A 12,204-nucleotide genomic window follows, 5' to 3' on the forward strand; every position below is an offset into this window, starting at 1 on the left:
AGACTTCTCACAATTCACCACATTACTGAGCAGGCACAAACATATCAAATCTTTATGATGTATGACAAAGTACATACAAACAACAAACAAAAGTACATTTAAGCAAAGCAATATGTTAAAAGAATAAATTCACCTGTGATGCTCCCAGTCTGTGCACCGACCAATTTTTCTACCTGGGTAAGGAAAAGTATAAGTCCCAGCAGTAGCACTGCAGGTCCTGTGCAACACAGTGGCAGAGCAAAACTCATCCTGACTGCATGAATCTTACAGGCCACCACACCAAACCAGTGGCAGGCTGCTGAGCAGAAAGCCTAAGACAAGACATGAGGCAAGGGGAATATTTGTTAAACCACCAATTAATGTCAGAAATACAAAATTCAATTTTTGAATTTAGCTGCCTATTAACTTTGGACTACAATTGTAAATGAATGCAAGTAAGATCTGATTCTGATCACTGATCGAGGTCAACCTGCTGGAAATATTAAATATCAGTTTGGGAGATTTTTTCAGTAGTTCGTAAAAGTTGTAATCACCTTTGTCTAGAACAGGAAATGAAACTAACACGCCTAATTAATAAGTATTTAATTGGCTGCTTCAATCTTGACTTGCTGTCAGCCACTTAAAGTAAAGCAGTAAGGATATATTACATATTCAGTTGGGAGGCCATTAAGAGAAAAAAAGGTTAAAATCATATTATAAATAACACAAAGGCTGTCAATTTGTTTCGTAGGCATTGTATGAATTTCTAACTTATTCACTTATTTTAAACCACTAAATAATGTTCATTGTTTGAGTTCAAATGGGCATATTTAGGCCCTACCCCTTTTCTTTCATTTTGCTTGGCAAAACCTTTATTAGAAAAAAACCACAAATGCAATTTGAGCATGTAGCACCAAAAGACTGCTGTAAATTTTCAGTGAATATCCCCCAATGTGAGCAGAGGAAGAGGCCTATGACTTTTATGTATATAGTCCTTCTACATACAGTACCTGTAAGAAAAACACCACCAGTCCTATTTGCAGTAATTCCCAGTCTTCACTCTGCAGGCAGAAGTCTGACCAGACGATAGATTTCTCAATGAGCACATAGTAGAACAGGTATACCCCTCCTGCAACAGAATATAGTGCATCAGTTATGTATAAGAGACAATGAAATAACGTTTAAAAGCACAATATAAAAAACACAGTAAATCAAAAGTCTGTTTACGAAACAATAAATAAAATACAAAAACAGCACGATGTGAAAACGAGTGCTGATTTGAAACATTAAAGAAACAACAACAGTGACATTTAAGTAAATATGAGGAAATTATGCTGTTATATAGACTGGAATAAAAGCTGATAGTGTTGTGCAGAACAGAAAGCAGAGCTTTACAAAATTGAAAACCACAGTTGAAGACTTCATCACAGCTGGAGAACATCCGCAATCCATCTGCACCTCTAACATCGCAGAAATCTGTTTTTCCTCTAGTGTGAGTGTCAGGAATGAGATGACGAGAAAGCTCAGCAAAACACAGTGATGTTGGTGTTGATAATACATTTCAAGAGCCTGTGTTATTTTGTCAGCATGTTTTTTTGAGTGTTGTATGTTGACGCAGACATTGATGGCAGATAATTACCTATCACTATTATCCTCAGAATACTGCTGATGACAAACACAAAGTCCCTGAAACCGTCCAATTCTAACAGTGTTTCCTGCAGGGAGACAGAAAGAGATGCTAAGAGCCTCACTGAGGATGTCAAGTCAATATATTTATATACCACAAGTGGCCCAAAACAGTTCAATATCCAGCTGACGCTCTACCAGAACACATGGAAAAACACCTGCAAAGCACGTTGGTAATACAATCACAACATATGTTCCAACAATTAATTAATAATTAACTTGAAATCTACAGTGGGATGAATGGATGGGGTAAAATCCAGTTTGGTGGCTGATTTAAAAAAATAAAAGTTTCTCTCTATTTGGAGGTTGGTACAGTGAGGACAGAACAGTGGAAGCTTAATACTAAAAACATTATACCTGCATGCGATTTGTTGCTTGCATTGAATTTTCCCACCAGCAGAGGGAGATGAGGAGTGAAGAAAAAATTCCAATTCCAACATAGATAAAGCAGTCGCTGCTCTGTCGATCTACAAATGTTGTTACACGAACATAGTAGTCAACCCCCAGGAGGCAGTAACCTGTGAATCAGTCACATAGTTAAGAGTTTAGTATTAGCTCTGTTGCTCTAATTTATCAGCAGGTTTGAATGCAAGCCTCTCACTTAAACAATGCAATACTGAAGCAGTTATCCATTATAAATAAAATTCTCCTAGAAAAGTCCCCTAGAAATTAAATTTATAAACAGCTAATTTGCTACAGAAATTTGAAGGAAATGTAATGCAGACCTGATCACATTTGTGTCAGCAGTGTTGTCAGATAATGAATGTCAACAAAATGTTCGCTGACCAGGGATTTCTTTAGCTTCCCGACAACATATATATACTATATATATTTTTTAAAGATTGTTTTTGTGGGCTTTTTGCCTTTAATGGATAGGACAGTGTGTGAAATGGGGAGACAGAGAGAGAGTGGGCACTGACACGCAGGGTCGCACACGGGACTTGAAACTACGACCGCTGCAGCGAGGCAACGCCCCTGCACATGGGGCGCCGGCACCACCCACCACGCCACTGACGCCCCGGCTTCCCAACAAAATATTAATTCTCAAAATACAACATCCACTCGTAGTGACTACAGCATTATTACATTTTTGCATTGTTATATTTAGGCGCTGGCAGCACTTGGTTAAAGTTCAGGAAAAATGGTGATCTGGTTTGATAAAGAAGTTTAACATTTAATCAGAACCACAGCCTTTCGCAGAAATGGAATATAATATTAGACATATGTTTTCTTTAGTGTTAATCACCTAAAAATAAGAATCATTGTGTTTTCATTCCCTAAGAATTAGCCGTTAATATCTTTATAGGAAGCAGTAGCCCAGAACAGACAAACTGAACACTGGCTCTACTGTAGATAGAGGCATTAACATTTTCGCTGGTTATGACACCTGTACAATAATTTTCCTCAAAATACAATAATTCTGAGCCTCTCGTACTATAGTTTAAGATTTCCCGTCTAGCAACACTGCTGTAATAGCTCCTACAGTAGGAACGGTATTGCCAAATATCTACTGGTAGACACATTTATACTGTCACACAGTATACACTATACCCTCATATTGCCCAACCCTATCACCACCCACCCTAACTATCTTTCCGCTACTCCGGTGCTTCATTTACTCAAAAAAAAAACCCCAAAAAAACCCCACCCAAATAAAACCCAATGTCTTTGAACATAATCCAACCAGTAACTGTGATAACATTTGCTACCACATCAGAATTGGGAAAACAGTTTTGTACTGTAGGTCGTAAGTAATTTCTAGGAGGACATGGTTGCAGTCAAATACACACTATTTTAAGTTGCAGCTGGCACTTTAATGCTATATTCATGTCGCAGCTAAAAGTTTCTCAGTATTCAAACATGTTTTCGAAAACAATGTGAGCTGCTGAGGTGTTTTCCTGGAGCTTGTAACCTATATGCAACCTGCATTTGAATGCTCAAATCAGAGCTTGCCGGTGTTGTCATGCCAGTTAGTAAGTCTTACATCATTCATCTGAGATACTTGTCATAATGAGGGTGGCAGATTTACTGCACCAGACTTTGCATGGAAAAACTCAAAAATGGAATGAAAGTGAATGAGCTGATTTGACAGATAATTAGAGACACTTCAGTTCAGTCAAGCCTGAAGACAAACTATAGCCTAACTGAAATCAAAACAAGTGGGAAAAAGGAGCAAAACCATCAGAATGACATCTATTTTTTCAAATTCTGTAGGAAGAGGATAACTGATTGCCATCCTCTTTCTCCTTCTGCTTTGCTTCCTACCTAATTCTGATCTAGAACATTCAAAGATATGTCAGCATGGATGGCTATAAAATAAATGACCTTCCATAAGCCGGCAGAGTTACAAATTTTATGTTTTTTGGGTTTTTTTGTGAAACGATAATAGTGTCCCTAGTATCTTCTTTTCTTTTTTTTCAAAAAAGAGAGAGGCAGACAGACATCGTTGCAGTTAGACGGTAAATATAAAGAGAGTTACCAGCAACTGTGAGAATGAGGGAGCAGATTGGGAACAGGATTTTCCAGTTTTTTTTCTGTAGTCTGTATACTATCTGCAGAATGGCAGACACAATACAGACTCCTCCGCTGATGAAGAGATTAGTCAACACATCAAACTGAGGCATAACAATTAGCACCAGGATTGAAGTTCCAAGAGACACCAGACACTCAATGGCACAAATCTGGAAAAGAGACAAAGACACACATCATTACCTTTTCATACTTAAGTATTTCTTTTGGCCCTAGGGTGGGAGAAAGTTGTAAGTTTAAGCATCATGATTAAGAATTAGATTGACATTCAATATTTTTTTTAAAATCATGCTGACACAGTTACAGTTTTATAAATGCACTTCTGTCTAGATTGATCTAACAATCAGATAGTCAAACTAGTCTCTTTTTCCATGTCATATGGATTTACCGAATGTACTGCTAGTGGCCGTGACGAACTACTGAGTGTCACGTGTGCAGTAATTTTTTGTGTTCACCAAAAATATAATCATGTTTGAGTGTGTTTCAAAACATGACATTATAACTTATCAGAATACTATGGTCAAGATCTGCAAATTGCACATGCACTTCAAGCCTTTTAAGTTTTAAAAAGGTCTGTAATGTCAGGTTTTAGGTTTAGTAAAGCTGAATATTTGACAGTGTAGATCCATTTTACACTATTCCCTAAATTGTCTTCCTCATGAAGATTAATAATCGTAGCAGCTAAGTAGAGCCACAAAAAGTCCTACCATATGTGGTTGCAAAAAAGGATATATGATATGCATTTTCCTACTTGTTGTAATTACATGCATAATAAATGAGTATGCTTTAGAAAAACATACCATTGACATGGTCTTCATGTTGGGTTTTACAAAGCTCTTGAAGGCACACCTCCATAGTGATTTCAGAAACACCAGGAAGTTGGGGCAGACCAGGCAGAAAACCAACATCAGCATGTAGAACTGTTTTTCCTTTGGGCTGCGCATGGAGGATGGACTGGACAATGTTGACAACACCAAGAGGGAGCCCTGATTTAACAGAGACAAAGGGTTTGTTAAAGAAAACCAAACACTTTGGAAAGGTGAGACAGAAGACCAACAGTAACCTTAAAATTTGTCATGTTACATACTGTAGATGCAAAGAAGACTGGGATTTACCGGCAGTCCCTTCCTGGTTACCTTTATGGACACTGCATTGCTTTATTCTCGTCATTTATCCTGACACCAATAAGGAAGTTCATGGGGCTGAACAGTTGTTCATTTACTTTGATTACACAAGGAAACAGAGATAGTGATGTTAAGGGAATTCTACAATGGCCCTGTGAGCCGAAAATTATGAAAACACATGCAAATAAACAACGAGCAAATGAAGAACCATCTTGGTCACTTGGTCACAGGCACAGCATATAGAAAAAATCTTCATCAACTTGACGACCCACAAAAACGTCAATTTGACAAAACATGGGCGGAATTCAGAAATATCTCACTTCTATGCTGCAAATGTGTCGTCAAATTGTTTTTGTCTGTAATCAATCAGTAAAGATGTTTAGTAAATGCCGTCCAAGTGTCTTCAAGTTGGTGAAGATATTTCTCCATTTGTGTGTGTTGTGTTGATTTACATGTGTTTTCATAATTTGTAGTGCGTCGACCTCTAAGGGCCACTGTAGAATGCATTGTCATATGACTGAGCACAGTCTTGTGCTTCATCTTCAAGAAACACAGAAAAAGACAAGGCCAAAAGAGGAAGATGTGAAACTGAAAGGGAATAGAGGCAAAAGCAGAGACAATGCTAACACATGCACATACTGCATAATGCATGTTAAAAAAATGTTATATGACTGGGACTTTCAACTACACATGTATCGCTCCACTTTACAGGTGTTCTGAATATTAAATGTTAATTAGCCTATGGGTCGTCGTAACAAAGTGCACCGCAAAGATTAACATATTTCCACAAATAACATCGGAGTTAAGTTATGAATAGTCTCGCTCACCAGACCTTTCTCAAGAAAAGAAGGGTCTGGCTGGGCCGACTCTCACTTTAAGATTGGAGAAAAAAACGCCCCGGCTGCAATCACAGTTGTTCTGGGCGGTGGCACAGCAACGGTGCGCTTGCAAAAATATTGCCGGGGGGAACGTGAACCATGGCAGAAAAATGGCTACATCCCCGCAAGATCAAACACCGCAAAAGTTAGTAAAGGACGTGTTGAAAACGGTTGAAAACTGCTACACAACCGGAGGTGGTAGGGCGGGACTTCAGCAGGTGGCTCGTTCCGCCCAATGAGAGGCTGATCTATGCAGCGAACTTCCGCCCACTCAGACTAAGTTATCAATAGTCGTCAAAAAAGGCAAAGAGAAGAAAAGAAACCTGGATACTTCACTGCAAAACTCCAGGTATGCTCATTTGACATCAGAAGATGTTGCAACCTAGTGTCTCATCAAGCCGTTAACACATCGGCATCACACGTATGCTACCAAGCGACTGTCAACAGACTTGTATCACTTGTGGCACAATAAATATAAACACACAGATAAATGTACATGATACAAAGTAACCGGCATGCGGTCACGTCTTGACCTACACAAAGTTACAAGCAAGCATGCAGGAATATTTGTGTTTCATGGCAGTCCAGTCCCAGTTCACCTGCAAAATTATGTGTTTGCGGAGCCAAATAAATCATTAAATGAACAAACAAATCGTAATCAGTTGTTGCTTTTTACTTTTGAATTATAAATGCTTCTTGTAGAACTGTGGTATAAAAGCAATATTGCACTTGAGGTCAGGCTGTTGTACTGAATATCAGCACGGTTGTGATTATCCTCGGCATTCAGCCTGCAGCAGCCTTGTGCCTATTCCGGATCACAGCTGTGATGTCTTTCTAAAACTGGGCCCAGTGAGTGACCCTGACCTGGGGAGCCAACTGGTTGTTCTGGTTGTAAACGTTATGTTGTGGTTACTGTACTTAGTGTTACTGTAATTTGAAGTATTCTCTGGCACAAGAATTTTCTTGGGGATGAAGAAAGTTCTATTGAATTGAACTGAATGATATTTAGTACATCAGCATGACCTCTCGTGATATTGCTTAAGTATCATTTAGATCAGCAGCTTCTCATAAAGTTCAGTTTTATGCACAACCACAATAAAAAGAGGTTAAAAAAAACCCAAACTTATTATGACAGCCAGTTCTCATCTGCCAAAATGTCAAACTCAGGAACAGCTTCAGACACTGCTGCCAGTAAGAGTCATGTGTACAACAGGTATTTGAACAAGACCCTGAAATGCATGTTATGCAGCAGACATCTTGAATCTGAATTGAAACAACCCTGAGATTTTTAGCTTGAGGCTTCACGTTTGGTGCCAGGAACCATATGGTGATGCTTCTTCCTGTGTGCCTCATTTAAATAGATGAATAATAGTTTGTTAATACACAGACAGACTATCCTACCTTGGCGATAACGGCACTGGTCAAGACCGCCAATCCCACAATAACAGCCACCAGGGACTGAGCCAGTTGGAAACATCTTCTCTTAGTTTCCTTCTCAGCTCCTGGTGGATTCAGCTGGAATGGATCCCATGTATCCCTGAGACACACACATGAACACACATACAGCGATTTCAACTATCATCAAAGGTATCCTGTGTATTACGGCAAGAATCCATCCATGGCCAAGAAAGCTAGTGAGAACCATATAAAAATAGACTGATGCTGGACTTTGAAACATGTTGCAGGATTTATTTTGTATTAGTGTGAAACTTAGAGAAAAGACAATGCGATGTAGACTGACGAATAGCTAACTGCCCCAAAGGTAGAGGCCAAAGTGTCTGATGGAAAGTGACTGTAAAGATTTGGCAGTGAAGAGGGGTTGATATACCGGAAAAGTCATAAACAAGAGAGTGAATTGACCTGTTACAAGGAAGCTATTGAGACCAAATAAAGATGTTTATTACCGAACAGTAATGATAATTCAATTGATTGGCAGATGTGGATCATCATTGGGAAATTGGATGCTGGTTATGTCATCAGAGGGTTCAATAGATAGGGTCAGGGTACATTTTGAGTCGAAAGTTGAGTTTCTATCAGCCTCTGTGCCACCCCTCACTGCTGACAGATAAAGTACAAAATAATTATCAGGGTGTGGATTGTCTTCCTTGAATTGATAACCCTTTGTGATCTTTCACTTTGCCATAGCAACTATCAGAAATATCAGCTACTGCTCTACAGTATGTCCTCAGTCACGTTGGCAGAAGGTGTGTTAGGGAGATGAGGATGCATGTGTGTGCCCACAGTGACGCATTCTTTTCTTCAATGAGGCATATAAATAAGTAGTCATAAATAGCCATGAAAAGTTGCTGATCTTAGAAGAGCAAAGACAATTTTTCAACTTCCAGCTCTCTGAAAATCGCAATTAAGTGTTTGTGAAATGCTTGGTGGGAGACAATCTTTCCTTTTAATAATTGAACTACTGAGAACCATAACAGAATATAAAGTTACTGAATCTATTTATCAATAAGGAATGTCAGGAAAGAAATGGTTTTTGGTATCTAATTTTACCATTAAGTTTCTCAAGCTGCTAAATGCTCCATGGACCTCTTGGTTTCATACTATTCATGAGAATTATTTGTCTTCCTCGCTACTGTTATTTGTCCGCCCAGCTTTACAAAAAGACTTGTTATATTGGTCACCTCCCATAAAGCTTGGAATGAACCTGAAGAGTTAGAGATGTTGAGCATCGAACACTTCATTTCCTGCATTCTAATGAATTTTTCTGCACTAATTTGTGCCTTTTTTGCATCCATATATGGTTGAAATGTCTCTATGTTAAGGAAAATACAAGGTTGAGATGCCAGGTGACAATTCAAAAATAGAAAATCAATGGGATATAATGGGGTGTGGCTCTCAGGCATTCTGTGTCACTTTTTATTCTTATATAGTGTTATCCTTGTGGAGTCAACAAACACGAATGCATGATATACTTTTCAGTATTCCTTTGTGTCTTTTGTTTGGAAAAGTAACCTCTTGAAATGTGCATTTAACACCTTTTCACATCAACGATAAATAAATTCATTTTAATTAATTTATAAACCCCTGGACTGTAATAGCTTGTGTCTTTCAGCAAGATTCCTGATCATTTTCAAAACTTTTCTGCAATATAATGCAAGGTTAATAGAATCCAGTTGTTATTTAAACAGAATAAAGTGACAGTGTTTCAAGACAAAAAGTCTACTGATCTGAAAGTCTGCCGTGCTTTACATTTTTGCTCTGCTGATGTGGTAGTTACCCATTTAGATCGTCAGAAAAACACTGCTCATTATTGGAGGTGGAAAGCTGAACTGAGAACAGTTCTGATGAGCCATTGTTTGGCTTATTGTCCACACAAAAACTTTCTGGTGGGAAGCATCCTTTAGGAGTGAGACAGTCCCAAACGTCCCATAACTTATTTCTTGAAATCTCAGATTATTATTGTCATAATTATTATTGTCTGTAGTTGACAGACTAGAACTCAGCCCTTTTGGTTTATGTATTAGAGCAGCTTCTGCTGTATTGACTCAGTCCTCCCTCAGGACTCCTCCTGCAGCAGCAGCCAGCTCTCTCTGCACTACATGTCTCAGCAGAGCTTCAACATCGCTTCTTCTTCTTTCCGTTTTATGATAGATTTCAACCATTGCTTTTGAGGTTGCACACTGCCCCCCACTTCACTTGGGTCCATGTCATTGGTTCGACAGCCCATTGGTTCGACATCCCATTAGTCCGACTGTCCGCGGTGCTGAATGGCTTGCGGCGGGCGTATGGTGCGCCGCGACCGGCTTGAGGCGGAGCAGGCTCACGGCTTATGAGTTTGTCACTTTCTTTTTCATTTTAACCCATACCATGGTCTTTTCCTGACCCTAACCAAGTGGTTTTTGTGCCTAAACCTAACCAGACCTTAACCACAGGGCATCATGATGATTTCGGAACGGACTTTGGAACAATGAGTTTAATATGGTCGGAACAATGGGATGTCGAACCAATGGGCTGTCGAACCAATGGGCAGTTCCCCTTCACCTGAAGTCCTTTTTTGTCAGTGAGTCGCACTCTTAAAAATAAAAGTCCTTTCAGTTCATTTACTTTGCTTTGGGGACAAATTCACCTGAGGAGGACATGTCTCCTGAAACCCCTCAGAAACCTGCGACTATGTTTGGTTTTTTATTATCTGTCAACACCAAGTGACTCAGACAGGAACAGCCCAGGTCCAACTTGGTCCCATCAGTCGTCACACCCAAGTCATATTCATAATTGACTCAACAGTCATAATGTTTGTCCCCACCTTAGGTGTGTGTTGGAATACGTGACACATTTGTTTACTTTTACAGGAAATATATTTTTCATTTCATTTTTTTAAATGTATGCTTTCCGCATACAAATCTGTAAAAGTAGTTCCGTCAAACTGTATATTTATTATGATACAGTATTTTATTCTACTCTAGACCACTGCACATCCCAGACCATAGCAGACTGGTTCAACTTGCCAAGATTTTCATGTTGAAATTAACAACCTCTGGTAATCTTACAACACACTTCGATGCACATCACTCGTCATATTTGCATAACAGTTAATATACTGAATGTTGTAAATAAAAATCAATGATGATTATCAAGTCCTTTGCGAGTGTTCTCAGACTTAACAGATACTGTTAGCACATGGTATTTGTATTTTAGTTGAGTTTTAAAAATCAATATAAATATTCAATATAAAACCTTCTCCTAATCATGTAGAGGATAGTAGAACATCAATGAAGTGTATTTATAAAAAAAATCTGAACCCAGAAACGACCTGATTGTTTTGACCTCAGAGATGCCAACTAGCAGAATGTGATTAAAACTGTAGCACATATTTAACATTTTGAATGGAGCAGCACTCCCCTAACAGCAGTCAGTATCTGCGGGGATGATGTTAGCCACAGCAATAAAGAGAAGCGCAGCGGTGCACAAGGGAAATTAACTGTTTCCTCAAACTGTAAATTATACCAAATAGAAACCTGGTAATACAATATTTAATGATATATCGCTGAGCGCAAATTTAATGATAATATCCATTACCAAATATCTATCTCAGTAACAATTAACCTCCGAATAATGTGTGCCTGCGGACATTAAGCGGAATAGCTACCCAGTACAAAGCTGAATGGTGTGTTGAATGATTTTCTTTCTGAATCTGTCTCATTTATACAGCCGATGACAAAACTGTAAAATTTGATGGCATAATAACCTTTGGTGCTGTGGCTTTGTTGGTTAAAGGACAACCTGGGCTGTCTTTATATAAATAAGGAAATGAATTCACTGTGAATTTTTTCTTTTACTTCCAGTAAGCTATTGTGATTAAGCACATGTTGAAGCCAAATTGTAAATTGTACCTCTTTGTGTACCCAATACACAAATGATGGCAGCACTAAAAAACCATTACATGTTGGACCATCTGGACAAATCACAGGTCATTTCTGTCCAAAACCAAATGCAAACAAATCCCAATACATTATTTTTATACATAATGAACAGATAATGCACCCTGAACACCAGCAGCATCTGATATTAATTTGTTCAACTACATTTGGAATAATACGGTTTCCTATTAGATATACACACATTAACTGAGGTGTATCTTCAATAACCTTTGGTCAGTTTTTGCTGGATTTGTAGGGCAGAACAGGACAGGGTTTTCTCATGCGGTGTTATTTTAACCTTGTGATCTAATGATTAGAACTCAGCTGCAGTAATGAAGTGATTAGTTGATCATCAAAAATGAATCGGCTTTAACAAATCTAATAATTAAATTGTTTGATAACTGATTTATCATTTAGGTCATGAATCAAGCAAGAATATAAAACTTCCTTTGATGAATTTCTAAGACTTGAAGTGATAGTAATCTAGATGCTTTTTTTTTTCTAAGCGTATATTATGTTATTAGACAGGCTGATGAAGATTAATCTGTGAAAGCTGGGCTGAGTGAGCTGCTGTCCATAGATGTGTATTTAAGTTAATTTAATGTCTCATATTATCCGTTGTCTCTCAACTGT

General features: G+C 38.5%; 1 protein-coding gene across 1 annotated transcript in view; it reads right to left on the reverse strand.

Annotated features, from left to right (window-relative positions):
- Positions 1–12,204, reverse strand: part of chs1 (chitin synthase 1) — a 64,977-nt gene that overhangs the window by 20,569 nt on the left and 32,204 nt on the right. Inside the window, exons 3-9 of the mRNA XM_050050302.1 lie at positions 7,598–7,733; positions 4,995–5,180; positions 4,145–4,346; positions 2,023–2,183; positions 1,619–1,694; positions 990–1,108; positions 134–311 (exon numbers count right to left, since the gene is read on the reverse strand). Of these exons, the coding sequence (XP_049906259.1) occupies positions 134–311; positions 990–1,108; positions 1,619–1,694; positions 2,023–2,183; positions 4,145–4,346; positions 4,995–5,180; positions 7,598–7,733 (1,058 nt within the window). The remainder of the gene's footprint in view (positions 1–133; positions 312–989; positions 1,109–1,618; positions 1,695–2,022; positions 2,184–4,144; positions 4,347–4,994; positions 5,181–7,597; positions 7,734–12,204) is intronic.

Source organism: Epinephelus moara, chromosome 1 (genome assembly GCF_006386435.1).
Source record: "Epinephelus moara isolate mb chromosome 1, YSFRI_EMoa_1.0, whole genome shotgun sequence".
Taxonomy (NCBI): domain Eukaryota; kingdom Metazoa; phylum Chordata; class Actinopteri; order Perciformes; family Serranidae; genus Epinephelus; species Epinephelus moara.